Source organism: Lutjanus erythropterus, chromosome 6 (genome assembly GCF_056507025.1).
Source record: "Lutjanus erythropterus isolate fLutEry1 chromosome 6, fLutEry1.hap2, whole genome shotgun sequence".
In the NCBI taxonomy this organism is placed as follows: Eukaryota; Metazoa; Chordata; class Actinopteri; order Lutjaniformes; family Lutjanidae; genus Lutjanus; species Lutjanus erythropterus.
The window spans coordinates 30,875,726-30,888,858 of record NC_139322.1 but is presented as its reverse complement, the minus strand read 5'-3'; the positions used below and the strand labels follow the sequence as shown (position 1 = coordinate 30,888,858).

The 13,133-nt window shown below is 40.0% G+C and overlaps 1 protein-coding gene across 1 annotated transcript in view; it reads right to left on the bottom strand.

Moving 5' to 3' along the window:
- Positions 1-13,133, bottom strand: part of nphp4 (nephronophthisis 4) — a 222,786-nt gene that overhangs the window by 59,425 nt on the left and 150,228 nt on the right. Inside the window, exons 13-15 of the mRNA XM_084721632.1 lie at positions 10,042-10,199; positions 5,308-5,499; positions 1,415-1,602 (exon numbers count right to left, since the gene is read on the bottom strand). Of these exons, the coding sequence (XP_084577758.1) occupies positions 1,415-1,602; positions 5,308-5,499; positions 10,042-10,199 (538 nt within the window). The remainder of the gene's footprint in view (positions 1-1,414; positions 1,603-5,307; positions 5,500-10,041; positions 10,200-13,133) is intronic.

Below are 13,133 nucleotides of genomic sequence, written 5' to 3'. Positions count from 1 at the left end.
ATTTTGGGAACAATTATAACAATAATTTTGTTCATTTCCAAATGTTCACAGACATTTCTCATATCAGTTTGTAATGGCTTTGCACCAAAAACAGATTTAATGTCACAAGAGAATTTCTTTTGAATCCACACAGTTTAGCTAATTGTTTTGAGTTGCAATTTCATGACAAACTGTAATAACACCTTCACAGAACGGCAAGCTCTTATTTGGACACAAACAGTACTTTGTGTATGTGGTTCAGCCGGTACAGTAGCAACACACAGATGAGTCAGAGTTTGATAGAAAACAATTACCTGGTTAAACACTAAGAGAAGCTGTGAACAAACAACCTTTTATATGATAACCATAGAGCCTAATCCTCTAAATAAGAAAGGGGGGCTTTCGAGTTCAGCACTTATGAGTAAATAGGTGGAAATGCTCCCAGCCTTAGAATACATGGAGGGATCTGTCTGAACGTAGGAGGGCTTTGTGGAAGGACACACTGGATGATATACACTGAGAAAGACGCAGAGACAGACCGAGAAATATTGACAGAGTTAGACCAGAGTGTATGTCTGGGGAATGGAGAATATGGGTAGGCGTAGGAACCAGGAGGGGGGGGGGTTGTTTGTGTGTTCAATATCACGCTCTGTCAGAAGCTGTAATATCTCTTCCATTTCATTAGTTGCTACATGAATAGACTTGACATCAATCAGCGCCCGCTCGGCTGATTGAAAGAGAAGTGCCTCAGCATCCCAGAACATCATGGAGCATCATGGTACGAGCTTGCAGTTTGTAAACGCAGATTGTACAATGTAAACCTGGAGAGCAGGAAATAAGTCACAGCCTGGTTTAAATGCTGAATCTGTACCAGACATATGACTCTGACATTGTTGACTGTAAACAACAGAAGGGACTAAGGTCATCAAAAGTATCAATACTTTTTCAATATCACATGCTTAAAATAAAACAAAGTCGAAGTAGTATAGTATCAAAAGTGCAGAAGTTATACATTTTTCAAAATATATACATAAAGATCTACATTCCTAATTAGTTTAGTCTGTATTGTTGCTTGCAGCTCTGTTTTTGTACCAGCACTGTGTGCAGGTTATTTTAAAAAGTAAGAAAAAAATATTTTGTGTTCCTAGGGCTTTCTTTTCTTTTTGTCATGGTACTGAAAAAGGTATCAGGTGTGTTTTTTTTATACTTGTATGGTATCAAAGTGTAAAATTCTGGTATCATCACAACACCAGAAGGACTTGCATGTGTGGGCTTACAATACCTTTTTTTTTTAATAGATAAATTTATTTTTTCACATTCCACGCACATTTTAGTTGACAAAATATTAAAGACACATTAAATGCACCCAAACTGTTGGCTCTACATTTCAGTGAGGAAATGAGCAGTGTCATTTTTTGCAGTGGTGGATCCTTACCAGAGTTGACAGTGCCGTCTTTGTTGATGGAGGCCAAGACACAGGGAAGTGGATCGCTTGCTTTCTGTTGAACCTTGTCACTGGTCAGTAGTTTGAGCTGCTGCGATGTGACTGGTGGAAAGCGATAGAACTGGAAGGTGAAGTAGATGTTGGCAGGCCAATCAGGGCCGACACCCGCTGTTGGTATCCTGTCAAAAGACAGAGGGTTTTTTTTCCGATTTTTTAGAAAATAATGACTGCTCATAGTGCAACATTTGAAGGCAGTAGAGCAATGCTGCATGTAAATAAATGCACAAGTGTCTGATTTAGTACCGTAGATATTATCAATTAAACAATACCTGTGATATTTTTATTGCAAAGTCTATGTGAGGAGTAGAGTGGTATGCTTATTTGAAAATTAGTGGTTGAAAATGTCATTAACAACCTGGGAAAGTAAATCAAATTTCAGCTAATGATTCAGCTCAGACAATTCCAGGAAAGAAAAAAAAATCAAATATGCATGTCTTGCACGTCCCACCAGAGCCGGTAATTGAGCTTTACAGCTCCTTAAAAGTGAAAACCCAATAATCAAAATGAGGATTAGAACTTAAGGGGGTAAATCACACCTTAAAAGTGGCTATAAATTGGGCTGGTGATTGAGTGGGTACAAACTCAGCCCTACACCTTTGATTCATAATAAGTGGATAGATTGGCTCCTTCTTAAAAACTAAAAGCAGCATGAAAACTAGTTATTAGATCTGTGCAAGACAGGAAATCTTGTCTTTTTATGCAAAAAAGTGTATAAATATGGTTATATTCTGTCGGGAATCATTGTATTGTGTGTCATTTTTTGCTTACTAGGAGTCCTATGGAGAAAAAAAAAGTATTTTGTGACTAAGAGAACCTCCTGGTGTTGTGTATTCCTTTTCACACAAACACCTCCCTCTGAGTGTGATTTCACACACATGTATACAGATCTAAACACACACACTTCAAACTGCTGACTGCCCACAAAAAGTCCCGGTGAGCCTGCAAGCACCCGATTTAGCTCTGAACACATTAAATAATGAGCGAGTTTCAGGAAGCCTCTTTCTGTTTCCGTCTGATAAACAGATTAGCAATCAGTCATTGGGTATTCAATAATGAGGGAAGAGAAAAGGCATTTGAAAACAAGCACGGAGTTGCTGGAAGCCCCCCCACCCAACACACACACACACACACACACACACACACACACACACACCATCCAAGACCACGGACAGGCTGTCAGAGCCAGAGACTTCAAAGTGGGATCTGTGTGACCTCCCAGTCAATCACACACTCCGGTATTCCACTGTTAAAGATGCTGCCATGCTCCATCTTCACAGAGAAGCCGCCATTAATATTCATTCTGTAAACAGACAATATTGATAATTATGGCACCTGGGTGAGAGGTAGGAATTAAATTGCCATCCACAGGCTCCCCGGTTGCCTAAGTGCTACTGCTGCTGCTGCCTAAACCCCCGCCATACGCGTTTATCATAATTATGAGATAACCTCTGACCTACTCTACATTGAGCCACATGGATGTATGTTCAAGTGGTTTCAGGTTTGACGTCAGATCACCTGAAGATCTCCTTGAAAAAGAACTGGAAGAATCAAGTAAGCTTTCATACCGTCACAACAGACAAATTAAAACAAAGCCCAAACTCTCTGATATTAAAATATCAGCTTTGTTTCACTGTCTCCAACTGATAATACGATAGAGTTTCAACCTACCCAGAGGCTTTAAATATTTGCTGTTATAATCTTACAGTATAACTAGGATTTACGACCAAACTTCCTTCCAACTTGCCTGCAGAAAGGAAGTGATTTAATTGCCAGCCTGTATGGAATAAACAGGATAGCAGTGCTGTGTTGGGGAAAGCTGGAGGTATGGAATATGTAATTATTGACCACTCTGCTCAACCTAGGTGGGGGAAAAATTCATATTTCATATTTTGTACACAATCTGTGCATGAACAACAACGGAAGTATGGAAAGTTAAAATGGAACTAGGAGGTCAGTCTCAGACTCTTTTGGTAATAATTTTATTGTTCGGCTAAAGTGGGGGTTTATTTACAATGTCCAATTAGTCTGACTGCCTGCATTTCCATATGCTGCAATGTCACCGTGTCAACAAACTAGGGTTATTCTGTAATAGGTTCAAATTTCATCAAGATGTCACTGTACTGCCCATCTGTTCGACTATCAACTTGTTCGGTTTAGTCTTAATATGGTAGCATTTAGGCAGAAATGTTAACACAATACGTTTGATTGTAGAGGCTGAAACAACACTGACAAAAACTAAAACAAAAACCCACAGAAAATTTTACAATTACAGTAGCTGACAGAGCTACTGTGGCAACCCCTAATTTTAGAGCAACCAAAAAAGAAAAGAAGAAGAATTAACAGTAGATGACAAAACTGATTGACAAAACCAATAATTTGAAGATGTCACCTTGGGTTCTGGACATTGTGTGTGTCTGTTTGTGTGTGGTGGTGGTGTTGGTGGGGGTGGTGGGGGGTGAAATACAGGGAAACTACCATTTTGCTTTAGGTATTTCTAGCTATGTTTAGCTGCCATCAGAGCAAGTGTAATATCTGCGAAGGCAGGTGCGGTGATGCCAGCTTCTGTTGCCTGTAATGTCAACTTCAGAGGACCAGAAGGCATATTCAAGAGCTCAGGCATTTAAGTGGCACCAAAACGAGGCGCCATCATCTGCGTTTCATATGGGCCAGGCAGATATCACTCATATAGGAACCAGTGCCATATTGGCAGGTTTCTAGTGTTGATCTGGAGATTTCTGCTGCCATATTTTTTGTTGAAAACTGCAAATTTTACAAAAAAAAGGCAAAGCACTTGCTGATATGTCACATGATTACATGGAATCACTCGGAATACCAACTAGTCTATAAAAAATTCAAGTCAGTGTAATGAGTCTGCTGTCATTTCCCCGACTCTAAAGTTTGAAGCACCCTGAGGGGACTCTAAATGAAGTTAATGGCATCAATTACCACACAGGAAGAGCCAGAAGAACATTTTCATCTACATATTGTATATTAATTCTAACTGACAACAGAGCAGATCTGTCTATTCAAACTCAGCACCTTGAACTGAATTATACATCACATGTCTCTGAGCAGCGAGAAATGGCAGAGTGTTTAAGTTGGTGCATAGGAAGTTACGGCAGCATGGCGGTGGTGAGTCTATGATGAACAAGACAGATGTGAGTTGGGCTCATCAAACTGCTGACAGTGCTGATGACAAGCTAGAAGGACATAAAGAGTGGTGTGTTTTGTAGCCATCCTTCAGCAGCCCCCCTCCACTGTCAGGCCCTGACAGAGGGGACACTGGCTCCAGGGTTTTTGTGACGGGCCGCTGACAGAGGCGCTATTCAGGCTATGCTGACGGGAAATGTGTTTATGTGCTTTTCTGCTATTTGTGAGCGTATGTCAGCGTGCTGTGTATGTTTATGTACTTGACATGTGTGTTGAGGATGACTGGAAGGACTTTATGCCTGCATGGCTTAAGTGCATTGATGTTTTGGCTGCAGTTCAATAGAAAAAAAGGAAAAATCTCAAGGCAAGCAGGGCATTGTCCTTGGCCTTCAACCAAAATGCATAAAAGATGCATTTATTCCTGTATGGCCAGTGGCTCAGTGTACAGTAAGATGTGAGTAAAGAGCTGTCAAATCACTGCAACAACAAGAGTTCTGATATTTTTGGAAGCACAAATGATTATGTTTACAGTAAACAGCGTGTAATCACACTATCTATCATAGCATACAAGTCTAATCTATACTGATATTTATGACAACAGCAAAAACATTGAGCTGCTGCTATAAGTCAAAACCAACAATGGTGCTCCAGTGACCCAGCACATCAGGCCTCACCTGGTAAACGCCAGAAACTGGAACACCAGCAGGTTCCCCTGTAGAAGGTCAGTCTCCTCACGCTGAGGGTCAAAGGGCACGGGCTCTGTGGGGTCCAAGACTTCTGCAACCTGCCCACCACAGTCCACGATGTCAGGGAAGCCAGCAGAATAGATGTGGGCCAGTGAGCTCCTAGAGCTGACTGAGCAGGAACTAGAGGAGAAGGGATAAAAGGACAGTTTGGATTATTTTGGAAGTGTGTTTGTATGTGTTAGGCTATTTATCGATAGTCAGTGTATTAACTATAGTAGATGGTGGTCACACGCCTCCAGTTTGGAGAGGCACAGAGGAGTACCAGTGTGGAAGCTACACACTGTACTGCTGAGGGTCAGTAACAAAATATATTTGCTCTCTCCAAACCAACCAAACCATATAGGCAAAATCAGTAATACTGCCGTGCAAAACACAAGAGTTGGTCTACAGCTGCCTTGATCTGTTTCTCTGTTTCATGGTGTGACTTCTGTGTCTTAATAAGGATAACTGAGATCCATAGTGAAAATATATCATAAAGAACCCCAATAACAACACTCACTAAATTATCAAGAAGACTGACATTGATGTTAAAAATCATAAAGAGCCCCAACATTAATGATAAAAAATGTGAGGAAGCCTAATATCAAGACAAAAATCATCAGAACCCTGATATCAACAATAAAAATCATAAATATCAACAATATCAACACCCCAACTCAATGCTAAAAATGATAAAGCATTCTATTATCAATGATAAGAATTGTAAAGAACCTCGTTATCTAGGATCCAAAATATCAAGAACCTCATTATCATAAAGAATGACAGTATCAACACTCCAGAAATATCAAAACCTGCACACTGTGATTAAAATTCCTTTTGCTGCTGCCCCTGTCCACAGCATATACTGCTTAGCTTCTGTGCTTCTCTGTGCTTCTCCTTACTGGGGATGTGCAGACTGGCATCTGCTGTAGTTAATAAACTGATTATCAATATATTTCTCACACAACCCCACTTCAAAAAACTCTGCCTTTACATTAGAAGATCCAGAATCATGAGCACACATCAATCATTCACCAAGCTGAAAAGAGCTTCAGTGGATGCCTCTCTCGAAGCTTTACGAGCAGCAGGAGCTAATGTGTTTAGTCCCTGGTGCACTGGCCTCACTTGGGTGATTTGTGGTTGTAAATGAAGCAGAAAATTTTGGGGGATCTGAGTGGAATAATGTGCTGTTTTATCATTTCAGACTCAGCTCAGTTTATCTTGGATTGGTTCCATTATGACTCAAGATGTTTATCTATAGGGAGATGACTTCAAATTTACTCACGTCATCCTGTTAAGCTGAACCTGAGTTTCAGTACCTGGTTGGGCTTCACAAAAATGCAGTGAAACAATGATTAGACAGCATGAGGATGTCAGCAGTATCCGTCAAGCAGCGGCACCACCACAAGAGCGCTTGTGGGGGAGAGAGAACGGGTGCCAAAGCGCTCCCTCGGGATTTTCAAGCATAATTGGCAGTTATCTGTAATCATGGTGGCCACCTGTTTTTCCACAACTCTGGTAACATTCATAAGTTATACTTTCAACGCTGACACCAAACACTCTGGGGAAGATAAACACAGTGCACAGATGGCTGGCTAAAGTGCAAGCACAGGAAAATGAACGATAATGTTTGGGCTTATCATAACTGTGACGCTGCCTGTGTCCAGTTGGTAAACAGTTCAGCCCACAGCGTCACATTTGTGAAAAGAAGGAAGCCCTGATCAAACTAATTAAGGCAGCAACAGTGAAGAAGACAGTCGATTGGGTTTTTCCTCTGCGGTTCTGTCAATTTCATGCTTTCCCTCTCTCTTCCCAAATCGCTCACAGTTATATCTTAATTTAGCCCCGGTAGATTAATATTCAAGCAATCATTTTTATTTCAAAAGGGGCTCGATCAGATATGCACAGCAACTTCAATTAAACTACTTTAGACTTCATTGTTCTCCTCAAAGAAGTGGGTCATTCAACGCCGAAAACAGTCAAAAAGATGTTTTGGCTCCGAGTGAAGAGGCAGAGATGTTTCAGCCCACTGAACTGAACAGCATCGTGTCTGGATCCAAACTCTGGGATTAGGAAACTGTTTCGATGCCAGCTGCTTATTTACAGACTCTCTGCACTAATGCAATGCCTTGTTTCTGAGTTACTGTGCCCATTATTTGCAGGGTGTTCTCTCTCTCTCGTTCCGTGTCCCACCTCACCAGACCTGGCTGCATTAGCGCAGCCATTATGATACCCTCTCCAAACGCTATTATTAGCTGCAGAGTAAACTGTGGGCTCATTTCATTGCATTCTGTACCTCGAAATCAACTTCAAAACCACTTCCTTGCAGCTGGATTTAATGATGAATTTTCACTCTAACAAACAATGGTGAGACCATTACCCAAAGTGAAACGTAAAGGCTGCCAAAACGATTTCTTTAAATTGGCTCATAGCTGAGTTCTCCCATACCACCAAGTGAACACATGCTGCCAATTAGTGAGCCAATCGATATCACTCTGTAGACAGCGAGACAGTGAACTGTTGTGGTAATGAAGGACTGTACGAGTGTTCACACCAAGATACCAGACCAGATAAAACAGCGGCATGTTAAAAGGATGTTTTAGAGTGGTTTCATTTGATGCCTCCTATAAAACATGAGTAACACTTACGTCGCTGCGTGTGCTGCAGTTGAGAGGTTAGCCACATCAGAAACTGTAGCAAAGTGCTGATCAGAGAAAATAAAAGTAGCAGAAAATGAAAAAAATTCCTGTAACTTCGAGCTCCATCTGTGTTAATGCTGCAATCCTTTGCAAGTCGGAAGTCAACAGTTCCAAGTCAGTATTCCTGACTCACAAGCGCATCCAAGTGAATCTGCTCAGGAAAACATGGATGCTTGCAGCAAAGCAAATTGATGCTTCTATGGCAAGACTCTAAACTTGAACACATCTAAGTTCTGCTGCTCTGGGTCTCCCTCACATTATAAGATGTAGTTTGATAACGTTGTGAAGTAGCGTGAGATCATGGGGATTGTTATCTTCCATTTTAAACAATCACCTGATTCAAAAAATCTATTTGGCATTACCCAAGAAGAAATCATGTTCATGGATGAGGTAATTTTAAAGTTTCATTGATGTTATGTTTAGTGATGTGCACTGATTTCCTTTCCTTGCTCTCTGACGTATCCATTGTATTTCATGTTTTCCCTGAATATAGAGCATCTGCCAACTAGCTAGCAACCGCTAGCAGGAAATGTGCCACTATCCTGACTAAATGACAGATTTCTATGTTTTTGAACATTGTTGGAAATAAGGGATAATGTAAGTATACAATGCAACTAAATATATAACTGTCTCACACTTTTAGACATTTTAATGTGCATACGTTGTATTTTATAGCTTTAACAAGTATCTAAAGCAGCTGATTTAACAGATTAGCACACTTTAAAGGATCAGTGTGTTGGATTTAGTGCCATCTAGGGGTGAGTGAGTTTGACGATTACAGGCAACTGAATACAACTTGAGTCACCCTCCCCTTCCAAGCAGATAGAAGAAACTGTGCTGGCTTAAAACGTGAAAGGCCTTATCTAGAGCTAGTGTTTGGTTTGTCCGTTCTAAGTTACTGGGGAAACACGGTGGTTGAACATGGTTACCTCTGTGGAAGAGGATTCTCACCCTCTGTAGATATAAACAGCTCATTCTACAGTAACAAAAACAAAAAAAAAATTTTTTCCTGCCATATTCTGCCAACAGATCCCTGTAAATCTTACACACTAGACCTTCAGAAAAGGCAGGGGGAATAGGTTGGAACTGCATACTCACAGAGACTTCTATCAAACACAAATCAACTGAATGGATATGGCAACTACAAAGTTGTTACAGCACATTTCACAATTCAAACACTGCATAGAGTAAAAATGATGAAAAGGTAATGAAAGGGTAATTCTGGCACTGTTCACTGTATTGCTGTTTGGTCAGGTGTGTTTATGTCGGTGAGATTGGACTTGATAGAGGGATGGGTGTTTCAAACTTGGAATTCCAACTTAAATGACTGTAACATTGCACTTTTCCCTGTCAGAGGTCGATTTTTTCGCCTGGAGTTTTGAGTACAATGGATTGTAGCATAATCTAGAGAGGCCAGGTGGCCAAATCACACAAGTGTTATATATATCTGGATTACAATAGAACATGTTTTTCACCCTGAAGTGACCACCAATTCAATTCCACTTAAGTCAGTATAGAGCCACATATCATGAGTATCATTATACTAAACAGTGCTTAGCGTTGCACAAATAACAGCTGGCCTCCTTATTGTGATTCAAGCTACACAGCTGATGCCGACACTAACATACATGAGGTGGTAGTTCCTTTACTTCTAATACAGGATCAGGAATATCTTTGGGTTTCAAAGAGTAAAATGGTCCCAGATACTGAATTTTAATCCAGTTTATGCAAATCACTAACCTTAACATGAGTAATGATGATTCAGAGGCAAAGAGAAGAGTGTGGAAAAGGTGCCACGAAATAACATGGAAATGAGGTCCAGTGTATTTTATGAAAGCTGTCTTTTGTTATTCTCAAAAGATGTATTACACTATATTAGGACAAAACAAAAACTGTCAAGGAGGCTTTCTGTAGAATAAAAAACATTTGACTTTCTAAAGCCGATCACTGCCCAAGCCTGGAACAATCAAGAGAGAGGACTCACCTGGGCACAGTCATCCCGAGGGTGATGACAGGGGCATGGACAGGGGTGAAGGGCAGCTCATGAAGTTGGTCTCCTTCGTCCTGAGCTGAAGGTGACACGTCCCCTTCCCGCTGAAGGTCCACTTCCAGGTGGGCGATGTTGCTGACACCTGAGCATGCCTGAGCCCAAGTAGGATGATACAGGTACAAGAAATGATCAGCCAGTGGCCGATAAATGAAGAGGTAAATTTGTAAACTGTTAACGAAAAGGAATTTGATAAAAACTTAGGGTGGAGGATTTATAGTTAAAGTGTATAAAGAGTCCAAGAAAGCTCAATTGAAAGTGTCAGGTCTCTTTAGTCTATACAAATAATTTGAAAATCAGGATTTCGTTCTCACCTTCCTACTGTACGGTATATAGAAATTACGTTTCAATTAGTAGTATTGCAGCAACAACAGCAGTACATCATGATTTTTGCTACTTTAACACCCACATTCAGTTGTTTTCTTCCACCAGAAGTCCCTACGAAGACTCTGCCATCCAGTGAGTTCATATGCACAAGCATCATACAGAATAACATATAGCCAAGGCCTCAATGAAATCAAATTAGTCTGAGGAAGGGCAAGTGCAACAACATGAAATGATTGCACTGTAGTCCAGTAACGGGCAAAAAAAGACTTCACCAAACATAATTGGTAGCTGGATGCGCGGAAATTACATGGAAAGTTAAATTATGTTATAGAAGCTTAGACCAAAGCAACATGGCAGTAAGAGAGAAGGCTTGTGGTAGAGTTGTCTGAACTGATTCTGGAAACTGCCTATTAGTCCGACTGCTCCAACCCCACACTTACAGTAGAATTAAGTATTACTTATCTTCAATATACAGTGGCCATATACAGAAAGAGGTTACCCTGTTCTATGTTTAGAATGCTATGCTCTTTTCAATACCTGCATTGAAGCTGAGTGTTCATTTTTTAAAAGCCAATAGCTTTGTCCATCAACATTCAAACCTAAGTTTAGTCAACAATATTTTCCTCCCAGAGTATGTGAGTTGGCTTTTAAGGCTGGAGCAAGCAAGTTTTCTGGATTATAATTTCACTGGAACTGTAGATGGGTATGGGTTTGGTAGCAAAAGATGAGCAGGATGATGCGTGAATCTCAGAAACTATGCTCTGCTATTCTTATTTTAACGTGTGGAAAACCAGGAGATGTCTGAAGCAAAAGGTGTGACTTTGTCTTAACAATCACTTCCCACAAGCTGCCTTGCCAATTATAAAATCATACTGACAGTATGGTTTGGAGTTTGAGACTTACTCCTAGATACAACTCTGAACCATTTCTTTTGTGTTGAATTGTTTTACTAAACTGGATTTTATCTGTTTTTGTTTCCCATGTTATCTGCAAAAACCTCCATCACAAACCTGTTTGTTAAGAAATGCTCTAGAAATAAAGTTAACATGTGGACAATATATCACTAAGACACAGTGGTAAGGTGTGCCAAAGCAATTTCTCAAGCCATCGAAGGGCAGAGTATCTGGGATAGATTGTAAAGAGATTAATCAGATCAGATAGTACAACCTTAGGAACAAAGAACATAAGATATGCAAGTCTCTAACAGTGGATTCACTGCACGCAGCAAACTTTGAAAACTCGAGTGAACTGCTCTCACTCAGTTTCTATCTAATATCCAAATCAGGGTTTTACATAGCAGGGGCTCAATTCACATTACAATGTTTAATTGCCCATTTCATTCTATACTGTTTGTTAGTGAGTCCCATGAAAAGACCCACAATGTGTTGGTCCATCTTGAGGTGCTTTTCCATTTCCTTACTCTGCCTGTGGCCCCAGGCACAGAGTAGATGTAAAACTTTAAAAGTGGGTCAGACATTTCAGTTTCATTTCTAATAAAAAGGCTTATTTATTTTCCAAAACAGCTTTTTTTCAGCTGTGGATTAATACACATTTGGTGCAGGAGTACGTATTCATGGCAGGATATTTTATGATCAACCGATTCAAAATAAACTACAGTGCCCATGTACACCGTAACGAAGGAGACAGTCATCCAGTAAGCTTGGGCAGTATCTATTTTTTTCCAATTTTCATCTATTTCTTCAAATCTTCCTGACAGTTTGCCAGGGTATATGGTATTATTACACAATTTGTGGAATAAAACTGCTCAATTCGACTCTAGTCCACTGCAGATTGTACTCACGTCATAGTAATGCTTTTGCCCGCAGTTGGAAAACAACAGATACTCAGGAGCTTTGCTTTGGTTTTGAGAAGCTGCAGCCTTTTTTCATGGGCAAACTCAAACCTTAACTGTACATTTACTGCCAGACTGACAAACTCACTGCTCAGCGTTCATTCCCCATCACTATTTGCCATTTATCACTGGGACTAAACTGGAAATATTCCCAAACAGGGGCAGAGGCATTTTTCACTAGTTAGTCTTGTAATTTTATTTCCCAGAACTATGCAATTTAGTACTCATTATAGGAGAAATAGAGATGATGTTCAATTGGTATTAACTTCAATGAATGAATGCAAATGATACAGAGTATAACTTGTGTGTGTGTGTTTTAGTCAGTGCACAGCAGGTCAGCTGAACATGCAAAATTGTGAAATTTGTCTTGAGGCAAGCATGCACTTCAACATATCTTGAGAATAAAGCTGTCAATAATAAATTCATATTAAAATAATATTTACTTGGGTCTGAAAGGAGCATGCAAGGACATTCTTGTTGTCAGAAAATTAGTACAAAACTAAATTATTCTTTCCAGGAAACTTTCAAGGACCCTTATAAGTAAAGTGTTTCCTTTTGTTGCAGTGTGAACATGATGCATTTTTGTGGAGCTTTAGTGTCCTTTCCTGCTATGAGAAGTGAGCAGTGATAACATTTAATTAAAGTACCATCCTAAATGATGACTTAAATGCCATGCTTATGTTTTGACTTTGAGGCGGTCTTGCATTTAATCTGCAGTGCAGTGACTGACATTCTACTGTTTAACATTATCATTTCTTGTTATCCATTTTGCTTCTTTCTACTTCACAAAATTAGCTATTTAGGAAAAGAAAAAGAACCGCAATGCCTGTGGATCAATTCGACATTTCTG